We start from the raw sequence: 18,163 nt of genomic DNA on the forward strand, positions 1-18,163 counted from the left end.
GAACCAGTGCAGTCCTGTGGCTGCGCATTTAGTGGGGGGTGCAACAGAAACCATTCACACTGGGTTCTGTGGAACATTAACTCTCATCCTTTGTTGCTTTGTGACGTGATTTGTGTCCTAACAAATTTCCTGGCGTTTGCTGGAGTACACAATCCATATTCACACTGCAAATAGAACATAGGAGATCTCTCACTGTTGGGAAGATGTAGCTGAGGGGTATACATGTGTTTATTTTATTTTCTTAAGTAGGAATTGGGAAGGAAAGAGGCCAAAAAATCTTAAGATGTAGCCTGATTGTTATGGCAAGACTGACATCTAGACAGAGGACTAGATGTGATTCCTATCTCTGCCTGTGATAATTTAGCAATAACAATTTATTTCAACAAAAAAGTGACCGTTGATCACTTTATCGTACACTTGCATTTATATCTTTATGGGGAACACCCTTTTACTGCTTGTTTATTTATCATGTGATCCATTTCAAGTTAAGTACATAAATGATAACAGAAAATCAAACTATTTAATTTTTTAAACAATTTTTGGATTTGTACTAAAATTGCAAATAATTTTCTTTGTTAAAAAGGGAGGGAGTTTGCAGAAATTAGCGCATCAGAGTTGCGTGTAGATTGTGATATGCCAGTCATGCCAGAAGAGAGAGGGTACTTTATAAATGAAAAAAGTGAGATAAAATAAAATGTAGGACATGCATGTATGTACAGATTTTGTTACATTCATTGGATACTTGAAACATGACCTGAGTTTCTGTGTGCAGGTACGTTGACTGAATGAGGCTAGGGATACTACAAATGCATAGAAAAGCTGGACATACCACAAAATACCATGCCCTTTGGACTTCTTCCAAGTTACGTGCATAGACTGCCGGTGCTTCAAATGTGCAAAGTATGCAGAATAAAAACAAAATCACAAGTATGGATTGGGGATAAACAACTTGATCTACGTTGTGGTAACAGTGAAATCACAACTCGACCTTTTTTTTACTGTTACAAATTTTTTAATGAAAGCAAGTTTTTGCTATTTTCAAACTGTAGTCTATACAAAAAAGAGATCAGTAGGTGTACTTTTTGAAGCCATGTTTCAGGCAAAGCAGCAGTGTCCCTTCACTGCTTAATGCAGTGCCACAATTCTTGACAGTGCTTGTCTATATAGATGTTTCCATGCAAAGAATCTTTATTCTGTGCTGAGACTTTTTTTGTACGTAGGGTAAGAGCTGCCCATTAAGAAGTAAAAGATACCTGCCACAAGAAGGGTAGAGGCTAACAAGAAGAAATATTGCTTGAGGAGGAAGACCACAAGAGTGTTTAACTTGGAATGCTGAAGGATTATGCAGCATTATGAAGAGGGTGCGTGCAAGCGAGCTTAATCCGTCATTTGCTGGAACCTGCCTGCTTTGTCAGGCATCTGCCACTTCCTGCTCGTGTTATGTAATCGTTTAAAGCAACTGTTTTGCCAGAGAGTTTGTTTCTTGTAATTAGCAGAAACTGAGAGGAAGGTCTTTTATCTTAGAGTCAGATGCTATTAGTCAATACAGAGCACAAAAGAAATATGAAAGATAATTTTTATTTTTGCAGTGTCTGATGAATAAAATCTCAGCACATTTCCGGTAATGCATATTTTTAAGTTCTATTTGAGACTTGCTAAAGATGCTAGCTGGCTCAAGTCTGCCTTTTTATAGATTATAATATGTACAGTTACCATCTTGCTGTCCACAAGTTACTTAAGTGTACAGATAGCACAGTCAGCAGGATGACTAATTCCATTTGTGCTGATTAGACTTGTTGAGAGGTAGGGTTGCTTCCCGTCATGCTGTGCTTTCAGGTATGCTGCAGGAGAGATTGGACTATCATACTGTTACTGCAGTGTATATGTTTTTTAGAAAGGACAATTTTTTGTTGTTACTGAACTGACCAACTTTTGTTCAAAATTAGTCGGTGAATGTGCTACAGCTTACTCAACAGAAAATGCTGAGGTCCTGTTCAAGGTTCATGACATTTCACAGTATTAAATTAAGCTTACAAAGTTGGCTCTTGTTCTCCAGCCTTTTTCTTCTGACTCCTTGCCACAGAATTATCCCTGGGCCTGCAGAAGATAGTATAAAAAATACAGCTTGAAGTAATTACTTCTCTGAAGTCATGGATTATTATTTTCTTTTTCTTCCAAGATTTGTCCCTTTTTTTCAGAGCCTTTTGCTGCACGCAGCTTCCTCCTGTCTGGGCACACCTTCATAGCTTGTCTATAGTATCTGCCCAGTAAAAGTTGTTAGCTCCTCAGGGCATATACTTGTTTGAACAAATACACCTTTTAGAATGCCCTACCTGTCTTTGGGACCACATTAAAAGACATGGTAATTAACAATGGTTAATCTTCATACCTTGTACCTTTATATAAAGCAGCACCTTATTTACCGCTGTTTTAAATTCATACGATAAAACTCTGGTTTGCTCAGTTTTGAAGAAAATAATGAGGATTCTTAATTTTGAAGCAATATTATTTTTAAAATTCATATTCCTGATTTACTCAGTAGATTACACTAAAATAAAGTGCCATTAATTTGTCAATAGAAGCAAAACCAGTGTATTTTTGAAACCTGATGATTCTTTGTTTATTCACATAACAATATTTTAGCACTAGGGCATATCTAATGCTTGTTCAGAGTGCTGAGATTCTTTTCAATCTAGACGATTCCAAAACCCCTTACTCTACCAAAGATACCTACTTACATCACTGAAAGTAAGGACTAGTTGCTTGCATAAGATCTTGAAAAAAACATGAGAGATTATACAAAACATTTGTTTGAAAGAAGACATGCTATGAAACAAAAAAAAGTGTTTCATTGAAAGATAAGTAGTTTTCAGTCCAGTTTATCACAGAATAAATGTGAATGTGACCCTTGTAAAGTGACCTTCCTAGCTCTCTGCCCCTTTCTTTCAGTACTGTCTTTTTGGAAAGGATAAATTGCAGACGTCAAAGTTTTAAATACTAAATACAAATTTCTGGGTATAAACAATAAGCTGTGAAGGGCACAACCAGGTATTCCAGAGCAATGCACTGAAGTCTTCAGTGTCAAGCTTGAAATACAACTGGAGTTTAGTGAAGAGGTCTCGTGTACTTGAGATATTTGAAAATGGGATTCTTTATTGCTACAGTTACATACGGATGTACAAGACCCAAGTGTGCGCGTCTGTTAAGAAATAAAGCTAAGCAAAGCATTAAGTTCAGCCTTGACTTGGCAGCTGCTACTGAGGGAGGAGTATCTACCTCAGTGAGTGTCAAAGCACCTGTGCTGCTAATATTACTAATGCTGCTCTTATTGTCACTGAGCATTAAAAAGAGCTATCCTCAAATATCTTTGCTGAACCCCCCCCCCCCCAAAAACCACTAGCTAATTAGTGCTGTTGTTCAGAGCGAGGGAAGATGTCTCTGTGCATTGCTCTTAAACCAAACTACTTCAATCTTAAATATTTCTACACAGGTTTATTTTTACAAGTTGCACAATTGCAAAAATTCAACCATGTAAATTGAATAACACAGCTAGACTCGTTCATTTTCCTTGTAGTGAACTCTTGCTATGATCTGCAGTGTAACTCCAAGTTTTGTGTGGGTTTTCTCTGGAAATGGAGCTACAGCTACTTATCAGGAGAATTTTTGCTAACGATTAGGTCTACAAAACCCAAAGAAGCAAAAGGACTTCCTAAGTTGTGGTGTTTTTCTGTTTCTGATAACAAGTTGTTGATCAGACTGTTAGCAGACAGATTTTTTCCTCCCACACAGCATTATTTGAGTTGATGGTTGACCATTTTTGCAGAGGTCTTTGCCAAGAATACAGCTTACATACACAGCATTAAAGAGAAATGGTGGAAAAAGTCTTTGAATAATTAAAGGAAATGGAGATTTGATGAGCAGTAAAGGACTGGAGGGAACTCTGATTGCTGCTTCAAGATCTTTAAGGAGATACAATAGCAGGAACAGTTGAGGGGGAACAGTCATGGAGAACAGGTTAGAGAGCTTTGATCTCTTTGTTAGTTCTGTTTGTCCTGTAGGATGGCAGTCCTGAAATCACCTGTCTTGAAGTGAAAGAGAAATATGAATGTGGTTTGGAGTGTGTTTCAAATTCATCATCTGAATCATGAGACAGTGAAGCTGTCCTCCGTCTGTGCTAGGGAGTTCTCTGTTTATGGAAGGGAGTTCTGGCTGGGCTGCATAAGCAGAAATTTAAACAGTTGAATAAGGCTAATGGCAACTATTAATTTTTTAAGAATCAGCCTTCTGAAGTCTTCTGACTTAAATTCGAGTGAAACAGCAAAACCATTGTTTTGGTTAGTCATGTGAAAAACACGGAGTCTTTACTGAATATTACTCAAAGACAAACTTGTAATCAGAAGACAAGCAGAAGTGAAACATTCAAAACTGATTCTTGGGTACCCTCAACGTTTTAGTCGTCTTGCCTGGATATAAGATTTATGTGCAATATCTAAAATTAGAACTTTTAATTATGATGACATTCAAAAATAATGACTTAAGATGGGGAGAATAATAAGTTCAATTAAAATATCTTTTGAGGTATGTCTATGTACTTATTCACTGAATTAATTTTTCCCAATAGTAATTATTTAAATTATTGCCTCTCTGAAAAGGGCACTTTAAAGACTGCGCTGACATGTTCCATGAGTTCTGTAATTTGTCAGAAGTTACTCAGCCTAAAAGTAAAAAACAAAACCAAACAAAACCCCAACCACAACTATTGTCTTCCATGTCTTTAGTAGACAGTCCAGCAAGCTGAGTGGTGGCATTGCTGTACTTGGGTCCTCTCACCAGCTACGAAGTCTTTCTAGAAAGCTTTTCCCTTTGGCAGTAACTGTATAATGCGATTGACTTCCCCAGTTGCAGAAGTAGATGCCACTGATTAGGAATTAAGAAGCAGTTCCCTGGATAAAATGCAAGAGAAAAATGCTTTTAATTCTGCAAGGAAATCATTAGGAACAGGAATTTAAAACAATGATGAACACAAAGCTAGAAGGGCTGATTTGAAGAACATACAGAGAGCTGTAGGACTTTGTTTTTATGTACTCCGTGCTCAGAGTAGAACATCTCTTTAATTAGCTTTTTATAATATTAGTGTTGAACCAAGATGTTGCCAAGAAAGGTAGTAAAGCTTAGGTTTTTTTTGTGTGTATAAAATCAGCAAATTGGCATGGATGCTCAGTTTGTAAGTGTAACTCCATCCACCTGCTCTTCACACTCCTGTCCCTAAGAAGCCATCTATTTTCCTCTTTAAGTGATTTTTTTAAGCTCCTTATTACTTTATCATCTGCAGTTATGCTTGATCCGAAATCTTCACAGCCTAACTTGACTGACTGTAGTATAAATGCTAATTTTGGATTCCTTTGCTTTTACTTAAATGTGGGGCTTACTTTGTCTGTTAGTCTTTAGTTTGTGCTGTTAATGCATTTGCTACACTGTGGGTCACTGTTCAGATATTTAATCTGATGACTCAACGAGGTGCTGCCATGAGTTGCTTTGCCCTTATTTCCTTGTTGAAGGGTGAAGCTGGCTGGAGATGTCTGCTCTGAGAACTGAGACAGAGTATTTCTTCTTGTCTTTGCTATGGGAGGCTTATCAATCACAGGATGTCAGTCTGTTCCTTGTCCTTGCTGCACAGCCTGTTTTTCTGCAGCTATAAAAATAAGTAACAAAGGTTTGGAACAAGTTCAGAGTTTCCAAATAGACACCTAGCATGCTCTTTTGGGGAAAGAAAGAACAGAATTAGTGAGACTTCATGTCATTTCCTGTAAGAAAAGCAGCTCTCTTTGTGTTGAGGTTCTGGAAACATCAAGATGTGGCCCTGGCAGATGGTCTGAAATTCTTTCAAATTCAAAGCTTCTTGAAGTCAGGAGGCTTTCTTCAATTATGTTAGTGGCTTTTGGATCAGTTTATAAATATTCGGTAACTGGGATGTATTTTTCCTAGAGAAAAAGTAAGTCTTTCTTCCTTCAAGACTCATGTTAACTAGGAGTGCATGTTCTGTGCAGATAAAGCTGTTTTATGCCTTTATGCTTATAGTACATAGTGTATCCACCAATTCACCCTTGTATCCTGGTCTCCCATGCTCTGTCATTATTCTGTATATTAAAATGATTCCTACCCAAAGCAGAAACCATGTTCTGCATTGTTTGGAAATAACAGATGCTGGAATCAATTTTGACATATATAGGTTGTTGTAGGGCATACATTATGCATGTTGTTGGCCAAAAAAAAAAAAGTCAGCATTTTGAAATCTGCATGAAACTCTGAGGGTCATTCAGTACCTTTCATAAATGGAGAGCTGCTGTAAGGAATATAAGTAGTTTATATGAAATGATGAAAACATATATAATGGGTCTTCTAACTTTGTACTGCTTCAGTTCTAAAATGTAACCTTCCTTGACTCTGGATGCCATCCAGAGGGACCTGGACAGGCTTGAGGGGTGGATCTGTGCGAACCTCATGAACTTCAACAAGGCCAAGTGCAAGTCCTCCACTTGGGCTGGGGCAGTCCCAAGCACAAATCCTGGCTGGGAGGAGAATGGACTGAGAGCAGCTCTGAGGGGAAGGTGTTGGAGGTGCTGGTTGATGAGAAGCACAACATGAGCCAGCCATGTGCACTTGCAGCCCAGAAAGCCACCTGTATCCTGGGCTGCATCCAAAGCAGCGTGGCCAGCAGGGTGAGGGAGGGGATTGTCTCGCTCTGTTCTGCTCTCGTGAAACCCCACCTGGAGCCCGGTGTTCAGCTCTGGGGTCCCCAGCACAAGAAGGATGTGGACCCGTTAGAGTGAGTTCATCCAGAGGAGGCCATGAGGATGATGAGAGGGCTGGGGCACTTCTCCTGTGAAGACAGGCTGAGAGAGCTGGGGTGCTCAGCCTGGAGAAGAGAAGGCTCTGGGGAGACCTTACAGTGGCTTTCCAGTACCCAAAGGGGGGCTGCAGGAAAGGTAGGGAGGGACTCTTTGTCAGGGGGTGGAGTGATAGGACAAAGGGGAATGGATTTAAACTGAGAGGGGCGTTTTAGATTGGATATTCGGAAGAAATTTTTTGGAAGAAATTCTGTAATCAGAGGGTGGTGAGGCACTGGCACAGGCTGCCCAGAGAAGCTGAGGATGCCCCATCCCTGGCAGTGTTCAAGGCCAGGTTGGATGGGGCTGTGAGCAACCCGGTGTGGTGGGAGGTGTCCCTGCCCGTGGCAGGGCGTTGGAACTGGGTGGGCTATAAGGTCCCTTCCAACCCCGACCGTACTATGATTCTATGACCCGTAGCTATAAGATTAAAATACTCAAAGGTGTGGTGTGTTTTCTGAAGGGTATTATTTTTCTATAATGCAGCTAAACTGGTACTTATTTAACTCCTACTCTAGCATGCTTTCTGCTTTTCTCACAAGATTTGCTTTAGATAATCAATTTGCTTAGATCTGTGACCCACAGCTTGGCTATGAAGACTTTACTAGGAATCTTGGTGTTTTTCTCCTTTTCAAGTGAAGCAAGATTTAGGAATTTATTTATGGAATAACTGGGCCAGTTTGTTGCTCCTTGATTTGAAGGTCAGAAACTGCAAAGCTGGTTTAGCATCTTAAAATTAGGCAGGAAGCTTCCTGACAAAAGTTTTCAGTTACGTGGAAATGTGACCTCATGGAAATCAATGAGATTTTTGTTGGAATGTTATCTGCTTTTAAACATAATCATGAAAAAAAAGTATATCTTTTTGCCAGATATTTTTCCAGGAGTTTTCTGGAGTTGTCAGATACACTCGATACTGCAGTTATGTACATCATAATGGCAGTCTCTAATGTTAATTGCATTTTACATTCTAGTCTTTATTTGTGATAGAAACAGTATAGAATGTTAATCAATGGCTACACTTAAAGCAGTTCTGTAACATACCACTTTTTCCTGTTTTGTTTTCCAGCAAGTACTCAGGTTTGTTAACAAGTGTATTTGTGATGAATCCGTGTGCAAATTAAGAAAGTAACCTCTAGAATATTTTTCTTGTCTATCTTGAGCTTGCCTGAGCTTCAGTCAAACACTTGATATACAGGCTCAGAGGAACTGATCTGTTACGAGAGGAGGCTAGAAACTTGGCTCATTTAGACTAGCAGAATGAAAGTTAGAAGGGGTATGATTGCTGTCTGTAACAAATGCAGGCAGGGAAAAGAACTATTCAGCCTGTAACCACTAGGTGAAATGGATCTAAGTTGGCCATGAACTGATTTATGTTGGACAGTAGAAAATGCTGAAATGGAAGTTGTGAAATGAACAGTAGCAACAAACAAATTAGTTTTAGGATAAGCTTGCTAAACAGATAAAATTGAATGAGCTGGTTACTCTGGTAAGAATGGATGGGATTAGATCCATCACACCTCTCTGTACTGTAATTAACATTGCTGTAGCATTTTACAGAATTAAGCATATTGAATTATATGAAAGTATTCTAGGCATAGTATATTTTAACATGATTAATTCTTCATTATAATTTAAATAATTCTGCTAGTTCACACACTGCATTTTTCCAAATTCTATTGGCCTGGTTTTCAGAGATGCTAAAAATCATAATTACCAGTGAAATACCGGTAAATAAAAATTACAAGTAATTTTACACATTTATGATTAACTTAATAATTTCAGAAATGTATTGTCTTAAAGGAAAATAAAGCACTGCAAACAATAGGATTTGCACTGAAAAAAGTACGAGAATTTCTTCATTCTCACCTGGGATTAATACAAAGGTGGCGTTTTAAGTGTGTTATTTCTGCACATTAGTAATGTGATAAACTAAATCACCTGATACACAGTTTCATAAAGCAAATAATGTTTTTATAGGTTTGGTTAGACTTCCATGTATGTCTCTAAGATGAGGGCATGCTCACAGTTAATCATGTATGCAGAGCTATCATTTATATTGTGATGAGGGAGTTTTCTTGCATTAGGATGAAGTTGTCAGCTTTGAGTAGCTGCTTGTATGCAGCATTGCTTTCATTTGCCACACAATAGGTGCAGTGTTTCTTGATGCTCAATCAGAATTTCAAAGCATGACAGCATTAAGCTGAGAAATAAAGCAAGGTCTGGTATTTACCTAAGTGGAATAATGGCCTAGTAATAATTAGGTGCCCATTTTAGGTACACCAGTAACCTGAAGAAATAGTAAAAGTTATGAAGTAATTTGGATTGAGTAATGTAGGAACTGGTATTATTTTGCTTAATGTTTCATCAGCACTTGGGAGTATTATTTATTCTTAACTACAGAGTAGTAATTATTGAACGTGATTTCTTTCATGTTTCATACAATTTAGAGGAGATCATGTAAGAGATGACAAATAATTGTGCTTCTTGCCGCCTAAATTGCAATAATGATCTTGCAGCACGATCAGGTCTTTTCCAGACGTACCAATCCTTTCTGTTAGAAGTTAATCACTAACCTGGTCTCCTATGAGAGGATGACCTGCTTAGTAGATGAGGGAAACAGAGGTTGTTTAAATGGATTTTAGTAGAGCATTTCACGCTTTTCCACAGGATTTTTTCAGGAGAAACTGTCTGCTTGTGGCTTGCACAGGTGAACAGTTTGCTGGGCGAAGAACTGGCTGGATCTCTGGGTTCAGAGAGTCCTAGAGAATGGAGGTCAGCCCGCTTGGTGGCTGGTCACCAGTGGTGTTCCTCTGGGCTCGGTGTCGGGGCCTGTTTTGTTTAATGTTCAATCTAAATGCGGGGACCGAGTGGGCCCTCGGTGTCTTTGCAGACAGTACCAAGTTAGGTGGGATTGTCGATCTGCTTGTGGCTTTGTGGAGGGATCTGAATAGGTGGGATCGATGGGCTGAGTCCAATCACATCACACTCAAGAAGGCTACGTGCCGGTTCCGATTTTGGTTCATAACCCCATGCAGTGGTACAGGTTTGGGGAAGAGTGGCTGGAAAGTTGCCCAGCAGAAAAAGACCTGGGGGAGCTTGTTGAAAGCAGACTGAACATGAGCCAGCAGTGTGCCCAGGTGGCCAAAACACATATGGCATCCTGGCCTGCATCAGAAATAGTGTGGCCAACAGGACTTAGGGAGGTGATTATCCTCTTGATTACAGCACTGGTGAGACCACAATTTGGATATTGTGTTCTGTTTAGGGTCCTTCACTGCAGGTAGGATAGCGAGTTGCTCGAGTGTTTGCAGAGAAGAGCTGTGAAGCTGGTGAAGGGACTAGAAAACAAGACACGTGAGAAGCAGCTAAGGGAATTGGGTTTGTTTAGTCTGGAGGAAAGGAGGCTGAGGGGAGACCTCATTGCTCTCTACAACTACCAGAAAGGAGGCTGCGGTGAGGAGGGTGGTGTCAGTTTCTTTTCTCAGGTAACAAGTGACAGGATGCGAGTAAATGGTCTCAAGTTGCAACAGGAGAGGTTTAGATTGAACATGAAGAAGAATCGTCTTGAAGAAGGGTGGTCGTGAGCTGGAATGGGATGCCCAGAGAAGTGAGGGAGTCACCGTCTGTGGAGATATTATAGACATGTGTGGGTGTGGCACTAAGAGATATGGTTTAGTGATGGGACTTGGTAGGTCAGGTTGGTGGTTGGACGTGATCTTGAAAGTCAAACTCAGGTGACCCTGATTCTATTACTTTCCAGTAAGAAGCTGTTTAAACATGGCTGCCCAGTGACCTTGACTTTGTGTGCCTTCACTCGTATTTGTACTATTAGTATACGTTCTTACAAAATCTTACTTAACCAAAAAAGTTTGAGGTTAAGATTATAAATGGATATGCCCACTTAATTATAGTAATCTTGAAAATTCCATGTGGAGCTAAAACCAGGGAAATTATTACACAAAGTATAAATTAAAGGTAGAGCGAGAGTGATCAACAGTAGACCTGTTCTATTGAAATGATGCTTTCCTTGGCAGTATAAAGACTGAAAAAAATGCTATCATAACATCTTTTAAGTCTTTGCTATGTTTCTTATGGAGCTGGCACTTCTTCACATGATTTCAAGTATTCTTATAATATCACAGGACACTGTTTTAGTGCAATAGACTAGCTGTCCATAATGCTTTAAGTATTTTTTTTTTCAAGTGCAATTATAGTTATAAGAACATGGAGTTAGAGTACCCACAATTTTCTCTTCGTGCTGAAATCTCCCTCCCCCTTATTTCATATCTACTGGGGAGGGCTCTTGAACTGTAGTCAGAAACAATGACTTAATTCTTTGTAGAGGTAGCGAGAATAATCTTTGAGTGAAATATTTTGTTTCTCTAGGGGTGGATTGCTCTCTTTAAATAAAGAAAGAAATGTGGTTCAGCTGTCTAAATGCAGCCGGTATTCATTTAGAAGTAGTAGTGTGCAACCAGAGTTCTTGTCTTGAAAATGAAACATTAAATTGATCTAAGCTTCACTACATGTAACCCAAAATATTGTCAAAAAATGAAGGAATGTCAGCCTTATTCTCTTGAACATGTTCACAAGAGCAGTAGGCTCTTCAGTAATATTGATCTAAAAGCTATGAGATTGTCCATATTGGTATTTTTAATACCTGTTCATCACAATTTTTAGCTTAGAATTACAAAAATAACAGTGAGATTTGAACAATACGCAGATCCAGGGATCTCTGCACTTATAGAAGGAAGAGGAGGGAAAGGAATGAAGGAGGAGGCTCTTCTAGGAAGAGTCTTCATGGAAATGAAACAAACTTTGCCCTAAGAAGAAGGATGGACAAATTATTTTTTTTCCTGCCCTTTTTATTTAAAAATACTTAAAAAAAAAAAAAAAAAAAAAAAAAAAAAAGCTAGGCTGTATGTGATAATAAACTTGTATGAGGTAATAACCAGGTGAAAGAAATAGTCTGCCTTTGTGCCATAATCAGGTACCTATTAAACAGTGTCTTTTGGATGCTTTTATGGTCTTTATACTTCATAAATTGTTGCTAACTAAAATATATTTGATTTTTTAATTTGTTTTTTGTTTGTTTGTTTTTGGTTCAGGTTTACCAAAAATGCAAGTAATTCGAAACTACAATGGAATACCCCAACCAGCGCCACAAGATGGTCCACCGTTGCATATCCAGATTGGGGACACTATTGAACTTATTACAGGCGATGCACATAGCTTATTTTGGCAGGTACTGTATGGTTTACCAAATAGCCATTAATCCCAGATAACAAATGTGTTGATATTTTGCTTTTGTAACTTCCTTTTTTTTTTTTTTTGAACAAGGAAAATCTGATTTGTTTTAACCAAAATAAATATCTAATACAACTGTTCTTACTTTTGAAGTACCAACAGTACCTATATTGTGTAAGGCTTGAATGTTGCAGCCTTAGAGTAAAAGTCGTATTGAGTAAATCTGCAAGAACAGGACATAGGTAGCAATCCTTCCGTTGAAATTATAGGAGTTAAGGAGAGGGTTTGACATATAAATGGCAAAGTCCTATGTATTTTCACTCATTGCTTCTCCGGCATGGCAGAACTGGAATCTGTATTGGCAAAACTCAGTTACAGGTAGTAGATTTATAGGGGAGAGAAATTGCTCTGCAAAACAGAACCACACCTAAGCATCTTGATTACCTCTCAAGTCATTTGAGGGTAGTTTTTATGTACAGAGGACAAGTATAATCTATTGACAGCAACATTAGTTACCTTGATAGAAATTCAGTATCACATAATACATATCACTACTGTTAATGAAATTTCTTTTTAGTTGAGCACTATAAAGAAGAATTAAAAATGCTGGAAAGTTTATTTACTTTAAAGATAGGTGTATGAAAACGTCTCATTTTCTTGTTTTTTTTTTTTTCATACTAGAATCCTGCATACTACTGATATTATTGGATTATAGATTATTGGATTGAAAACAGAGCAAAATAGAAGAACATCCAGGGTAGTAATAGAACAATAACAGGGAAGCATCAGCTGTCTTCAATTGTTGTAGCTGTTTGATTTTTTTTGTTTGATTTTATTTTTTCTCTATGGCTATATTAAATTAATAAATATAGTCATAACAGCTTGGTCTGTAACATGAATTAAGACATAATTGTTTTTCGCTGGCTTCAGTGAGGATGATCTTCTCCAAACTATTCAGGACAGAATCAGTGAACTCTGTTCCTATACTTCTGGGTGATCCTGAACAACTTTTAACCTGGGGAGGTCATAACCAATAGAATTACTTTATCTATTAAACAATATGTAAATAATTGTAAAAGAAAAAAAATTGCTATATAGCAGACCGATGATATTTCACATTGTGAAAAATAAATTTTGTCAAACGTTGGTAGTCAGATTTTTGCCTATATAGATTTATATTTAGGGCTTTGTTCTTTAATTCTGATTCAGAGAAGTACTTAAGCATGTTCTTGATTTGGGATCAAGTGACCAAGCAGACAGTATAATTATCAGACTAATACACTTCGTATAAGCTAGAATTATTGTGACCTTGTGGGACTAATTCTATTGTTATGTCCATATCCATCCATCCATCAACTCAACCTACTGGAATTATCGTCAATGTTATTTATACCTATCATGTTAAGTAATTTAGCTAGAATCAAATTGTGTTCAGCTAGCAGAAACTGGAAAGTGGGCGAGGCTTTTTCCTCAGAAGCCTCAGTAACAGTTTTGAATCTTAGTGAAAATTCTCATGTTCAGTAGAATCACTCAGGAAATCTTTTCCTTAACAAGTGGTCTTGTCACAGACTGCTCAATAAAGGTTTTCATAGGACTTGTGACAACATTTGTATTTTAAAATGCATATTAAGAAAACTTCAAAACATTTTTATGAAAATCTAAATTTTATTCAAGAGGCATTTTAGTATAACTTGTAGCTGACCTGCAAAATAGTAATATAAAAATGAATTTTTAAGTGCACCATTGCTCATTTTAGAAATTCAAATTCTTGTAATAGAGAAGTATTTGTGGTTTAATTTTTTCATTCTTTACAGTATGTCAAACACCCCAAGTTATTAAGCAATACTTACTTTAAACTACAGCTGGAAAGCAATACTATCAAATGTGTTTTGACAGATATCAAAATTCTGTGAAGTTAATGTTTGCATGAATGATTGTATAGCAGTTACTGTGGTAATTCTGCAGTCAGTCAAGGCTGTACACAGACATGAATCTACCTGTTACACAGCCTGGAAAACAGAAGCAGGATTTTTTTTCTATGATGGCCTTCCCAGAGACCATCTGACCAATCACAGAGACATTAAGATGGTTGAGATATGTATTTCTGTATGCTGTGCATTTGCTTTCTGCCTCCCCACTAGTATCATTCAAAACCTAAGCTTTCTTTGAAGAGAAGGTGCAAGGGGATTGATGCTATCACAAGAAATCTTACTGTTCTCAGTAAACACTTGTGTAGAAAAAGGATGGTCCTGTGCTGATCCTCTTGTATCCCATTTTGCATGACTGCTTTTCTTTCCTGTCAAGGTGCAGAACTGGAAGAGCCATGCTCTTTGCCTAGGTGTTGCTTGTTTATCCTCACTTACAGAATGAAATTAAAAAAAAAAAAAAGGGGTGGGGGAGATTGAGAGTGGGTGGGTGGAGAGAAATTTTGACATTTTAAATGGAAATTTCAGACCCTTAACCAGAGCACTACTAGTTGTTTCAGCTGTAATAGTGTACCTTTTGAAGTAGTCTTGTTTTTATTGTGGACGTGAGCATTTCTCTCCTCTCCAGTTTGCTCTGAGTAAACTGGTACCTGCTTAACCTGAGGGCAGGCTTTCAGGGGTGCCACGATGCCTGCCATAAGATATAATGTAATTCTAGCTTTGCAGGTTTCCACTGCAATTACCCACCATCCTCAGGCAATCGTCTTTCTCAAGTATGCTGAAAGAGTACAGGTAATTCCTGGGCTGATTCTTTCCATTCTCAAAACCAGCTTTTCTTTAATGCAAATTAAACCCATATCAAGTAATTGCTAATACAGATGTCCTTCCTAATGCTTCAGTAGTTAGTAGTCCTGCTGTAAACATCCAAAAGACATTAAGTATATTGTAAATATACTTATGATATAAAACTGGAAATTGTGTTTGAGAGCGAATTAATTTTTCTATGTTGCAATGTAATGACAACCCACTGGGACAGTGGAAAATGATGTTGTTACACGCTACTGTGTGAAAAAAGTCAGAATGTGGAGAGGAACTAGCATGAGCTCCTTATCTTTTCCACACAAGTATGGAGCATAATTCTCATTTGGGAAGAATTTTGCAGAAAGCTAGGAGTTACTGTGTGATTGCTGCTAAGAGAGGGAAATATGAATCTGATGTCTCCGTTCAAAGTAGTTACCTCAAGCTAAACTGACAATATTCATTTTAAGACTTTCTAGATAGTCAGTTGGTGTACCCCAAAACACAATGGGTATTGGCTTTGATAAAGTATTTTAAAGGCTCAATGTGTAGCAGATAGGAGGAGGTAAGCTTTCTGATCCTGAAAGGGTATGCTTTGAGAGGGAGCAGCTTAGAGCTAGCTAACAGGAACTACTCTGCACAGAGAGCATGCAGAAGAAAACTTGGTTTTGCTGGGAAAAGAGCAGATCTGGAATATGGTTCCTACTCATATATGTTAAAACATTGCATTTGTGTATATTTGGGGGGGGCAAAAAAAACCCCAAACAAACACTAAAAAACAAGGGAAGTAAGGGCTGGAAGTTGAGAGAGAATATAGACTTCAGCTTCCTCAGTCTGAGGTGGGAGCTGAGTACGAGGGAAAGAGGAAGAGCTTGAAGCACTTCTTTGCTCAGATGAAATGATGATAGAACATAAGGGCCTTAATTTATACATCAGAAAACTTCTCTGTGAAATTGTTCCTAAGTTTTCCCTGAGCACCTGAGTAGATGTGCTGTGTGTCTAGTTTTTCCTTTATTTGGAATTTTTGTCTTTTCAAGGGATTTCTCATAAATGAGCAGAACTTGGGTGGATGTTCTTAAGCATCCTCTAGAATTATGCTGCTTTGCCTTGAATTTAGATGAAAGGAATTCAATAGAGAGCTAGCCTGAATTAGGTCTGAAAACTGCTTTTGTCCTGGTTTGGCGTTTTCCATGTAATGCTGATGCTGGTTGAAAATGTTTATAAAGGGATAGATTTTTAATTACTTTCATTTAAAATACCAGTAATTTTTGAGTTCCTTATATAGATTCTGTATATTGCTACACTATATTGGAAAAGTGAGTGATTTTACTGTGCAGCTTTGTAGGCTGTAGCAGTTCATTAATAGGAGATGATCTTAATTTCACATTGTGGTATCATAGCTGTATATTGGGTTAAGATTTTTCAGTGTATGTTACAATGCCCCTTGTTTGTTAGGCAATTTAAAACTCTTATCTTGAAGGGTCTCTTAGAAAAGTCGCTTTCTCATATTAATGGTAGTCTGTATTTCTTACTGAACATATTTTTCTGTCTGTTGCATGTATATCATGTAATCTGTCCTGCATAGCATTTCCCTCTGTGGCTGTGGGATAAGTTAATGCATGTGTAAGTCATGCATGAGTACTGCAGCAGCAAGGACTTCCGTGAGAGAGGCTTGTTTCTCTCCTGTCATGCAACTTTTAGGATATAAGCAGGTGTACTGTACTGAATTTTCCTAATTTTAGTCTTTCAGCATGAAGTAGAGTTGACAGTAAATATGTTCTGATATTCTGCTGAATACAGGCAGCATTCATTCATTGTGGTTCTTACAACATGCTTACCTGTAGACATGATGTTTACGATACATACAAATAAACTGGTATTAAACTTAGAGTTACCTAACGTCTTCTGAAATACTGGGGAGGCATCACTGTAAAAGTGCTCTCTGAAAGTGAAAACAGGGCTTTTTTCTTTCAGTTTGTGATTTTTCCATCCAACTCGTGTCTTTCTTCACCAGATACTTTGCAGTAAACAAAAAAAAAATGGGTGAAGGACACAATAATTAATAATTTTTTAGGTATCCTGGAATGCTAGCTCTGTGCGAGCCCACTGAAGTTGCAGCGCATTGCATAGCTAAATAGCAGGGAGGAGTCTGGAAATAGCAGAAGTGTCATTTGACTTGGGAATGCCTCTTCCATTAACACAGGTACAAGAGTAGCGAGTCAGCCTCTAGTCTTGCTGAGAGTGTCATTGAAAGAAATGGACTGAAGGGCTTCATTGGCCCTTATATATATTAATATGTACGAATACATGTACCCACATGCACATATATATTAAAACATAAATACAACGTAATAGTGTATATATATGTTAAAAGCAGTTCTGTCCAGTCAGTTGCTTTTGCTTTTATGATGACCCTAAGTCTTTACAGGGAGTGTTCAAAGGAAATGAAATGCTTACTCATCAAACAGTAAGCAATTAGCAAGCAGGAAATGTAAAATAGAAAGAAATGATTAGTAGAAGTGAAGCATGGTGGCATGATAATTTTGCTGTTAATCATGACCAGTTGATGGATAGATCTTAAAATTTAAAACCATCATCTGACAAGTCAGTTTCTTGTATGAACGACACCAAGCCTTGATGAGTTTAGCTAGGATTTCTGAAGGTAAATAAATTAACCTACTATCTGAAGAGCATTATCAAATGACTTATATCAGTTCATTATCTACAGAACATTTTCTAGTGAGCACTTTCCTTGAGCAATCTGTGATAATCAAAACCTGTTCTGTTTTAGGGATTGGTTTTGTTTAACTAGCAAAGACATCTGAAGAGATCCAATGTAAAGCTTTTCCTCAGAAGGCAAAGCCTTTCTTGGGGTTCTCTCAGTGTTTATTACATTCGTGGTATTGTTCAAAATGTAAAGGCAAAGTTTAGTACCAGTCGTAGTACTTGAGGAATTGGTGTCCCAGTGATGGTAGTGATGTTTTGTATGATGAGAGCCTGTCCACGTGACGACTACTGCTTTCACTTTGGGTTTGGTATACGTCCATAGAATGCATGCTACACTTGTAGCCTCTTCTTGCCCAACAAAATGACACACATTTTGACACAAAATGTCCCACAGCATCTTCTGACAAGTGGGAGTATTTGTTAATCGGTACCTTTCATGTTAGTTTGTCCACTGATGACATTCTTGCCACTTTTCATTTCAATGAATGTTAGGTGTGTCAAATGAATCTTCACATGATTCATTTTGTGCTGCAAGTGTGGTTGACTTGCTACCTGCAGAATACGTAATGAAAGTGCGCA

The 18,163-nt window shown here is 38.0% G+C and overlaps 1 protein-coding gene across 3 annotated transcripts in view; it reads left to right on the forward strand.

Moving 5' to 3' along the window:
- The window catches only part of VAV3 (vav guanine nucleotide exchange factor 3), a 175,078-nt gene that overhangs the window by 130,292 nt on the left and 26,623 nt on the right, over positions 1-18,163 (forward strand). For all 3 annotated transcript variants that reach the window (XM_080603587.1, XM_080603585.1, XM_080603586.1), the window contains exon 20: positions 11,996-12,132. In XM_080603587.1, the coding sequence (XP_080459713.1) occupies positions 11,996-12,132 (137 nt within the window). The remainder of the gene's footprint in view (positions 1-11,995; positions 12,133-18,163) is intronic.

Source organism: Anser brachyrhynchus (genome assembly GCF_964034855.1).
Source record: "Anser brachyrhynchus genome assembly, chromosome: 8".
Classification (NCBI taxonomy): domain Eukaryota; kingdom Metazoa; phylum Chordata; class Aves; order Anseriformes; family Anatidae; genus Anser; species Anser brachyrhynchus.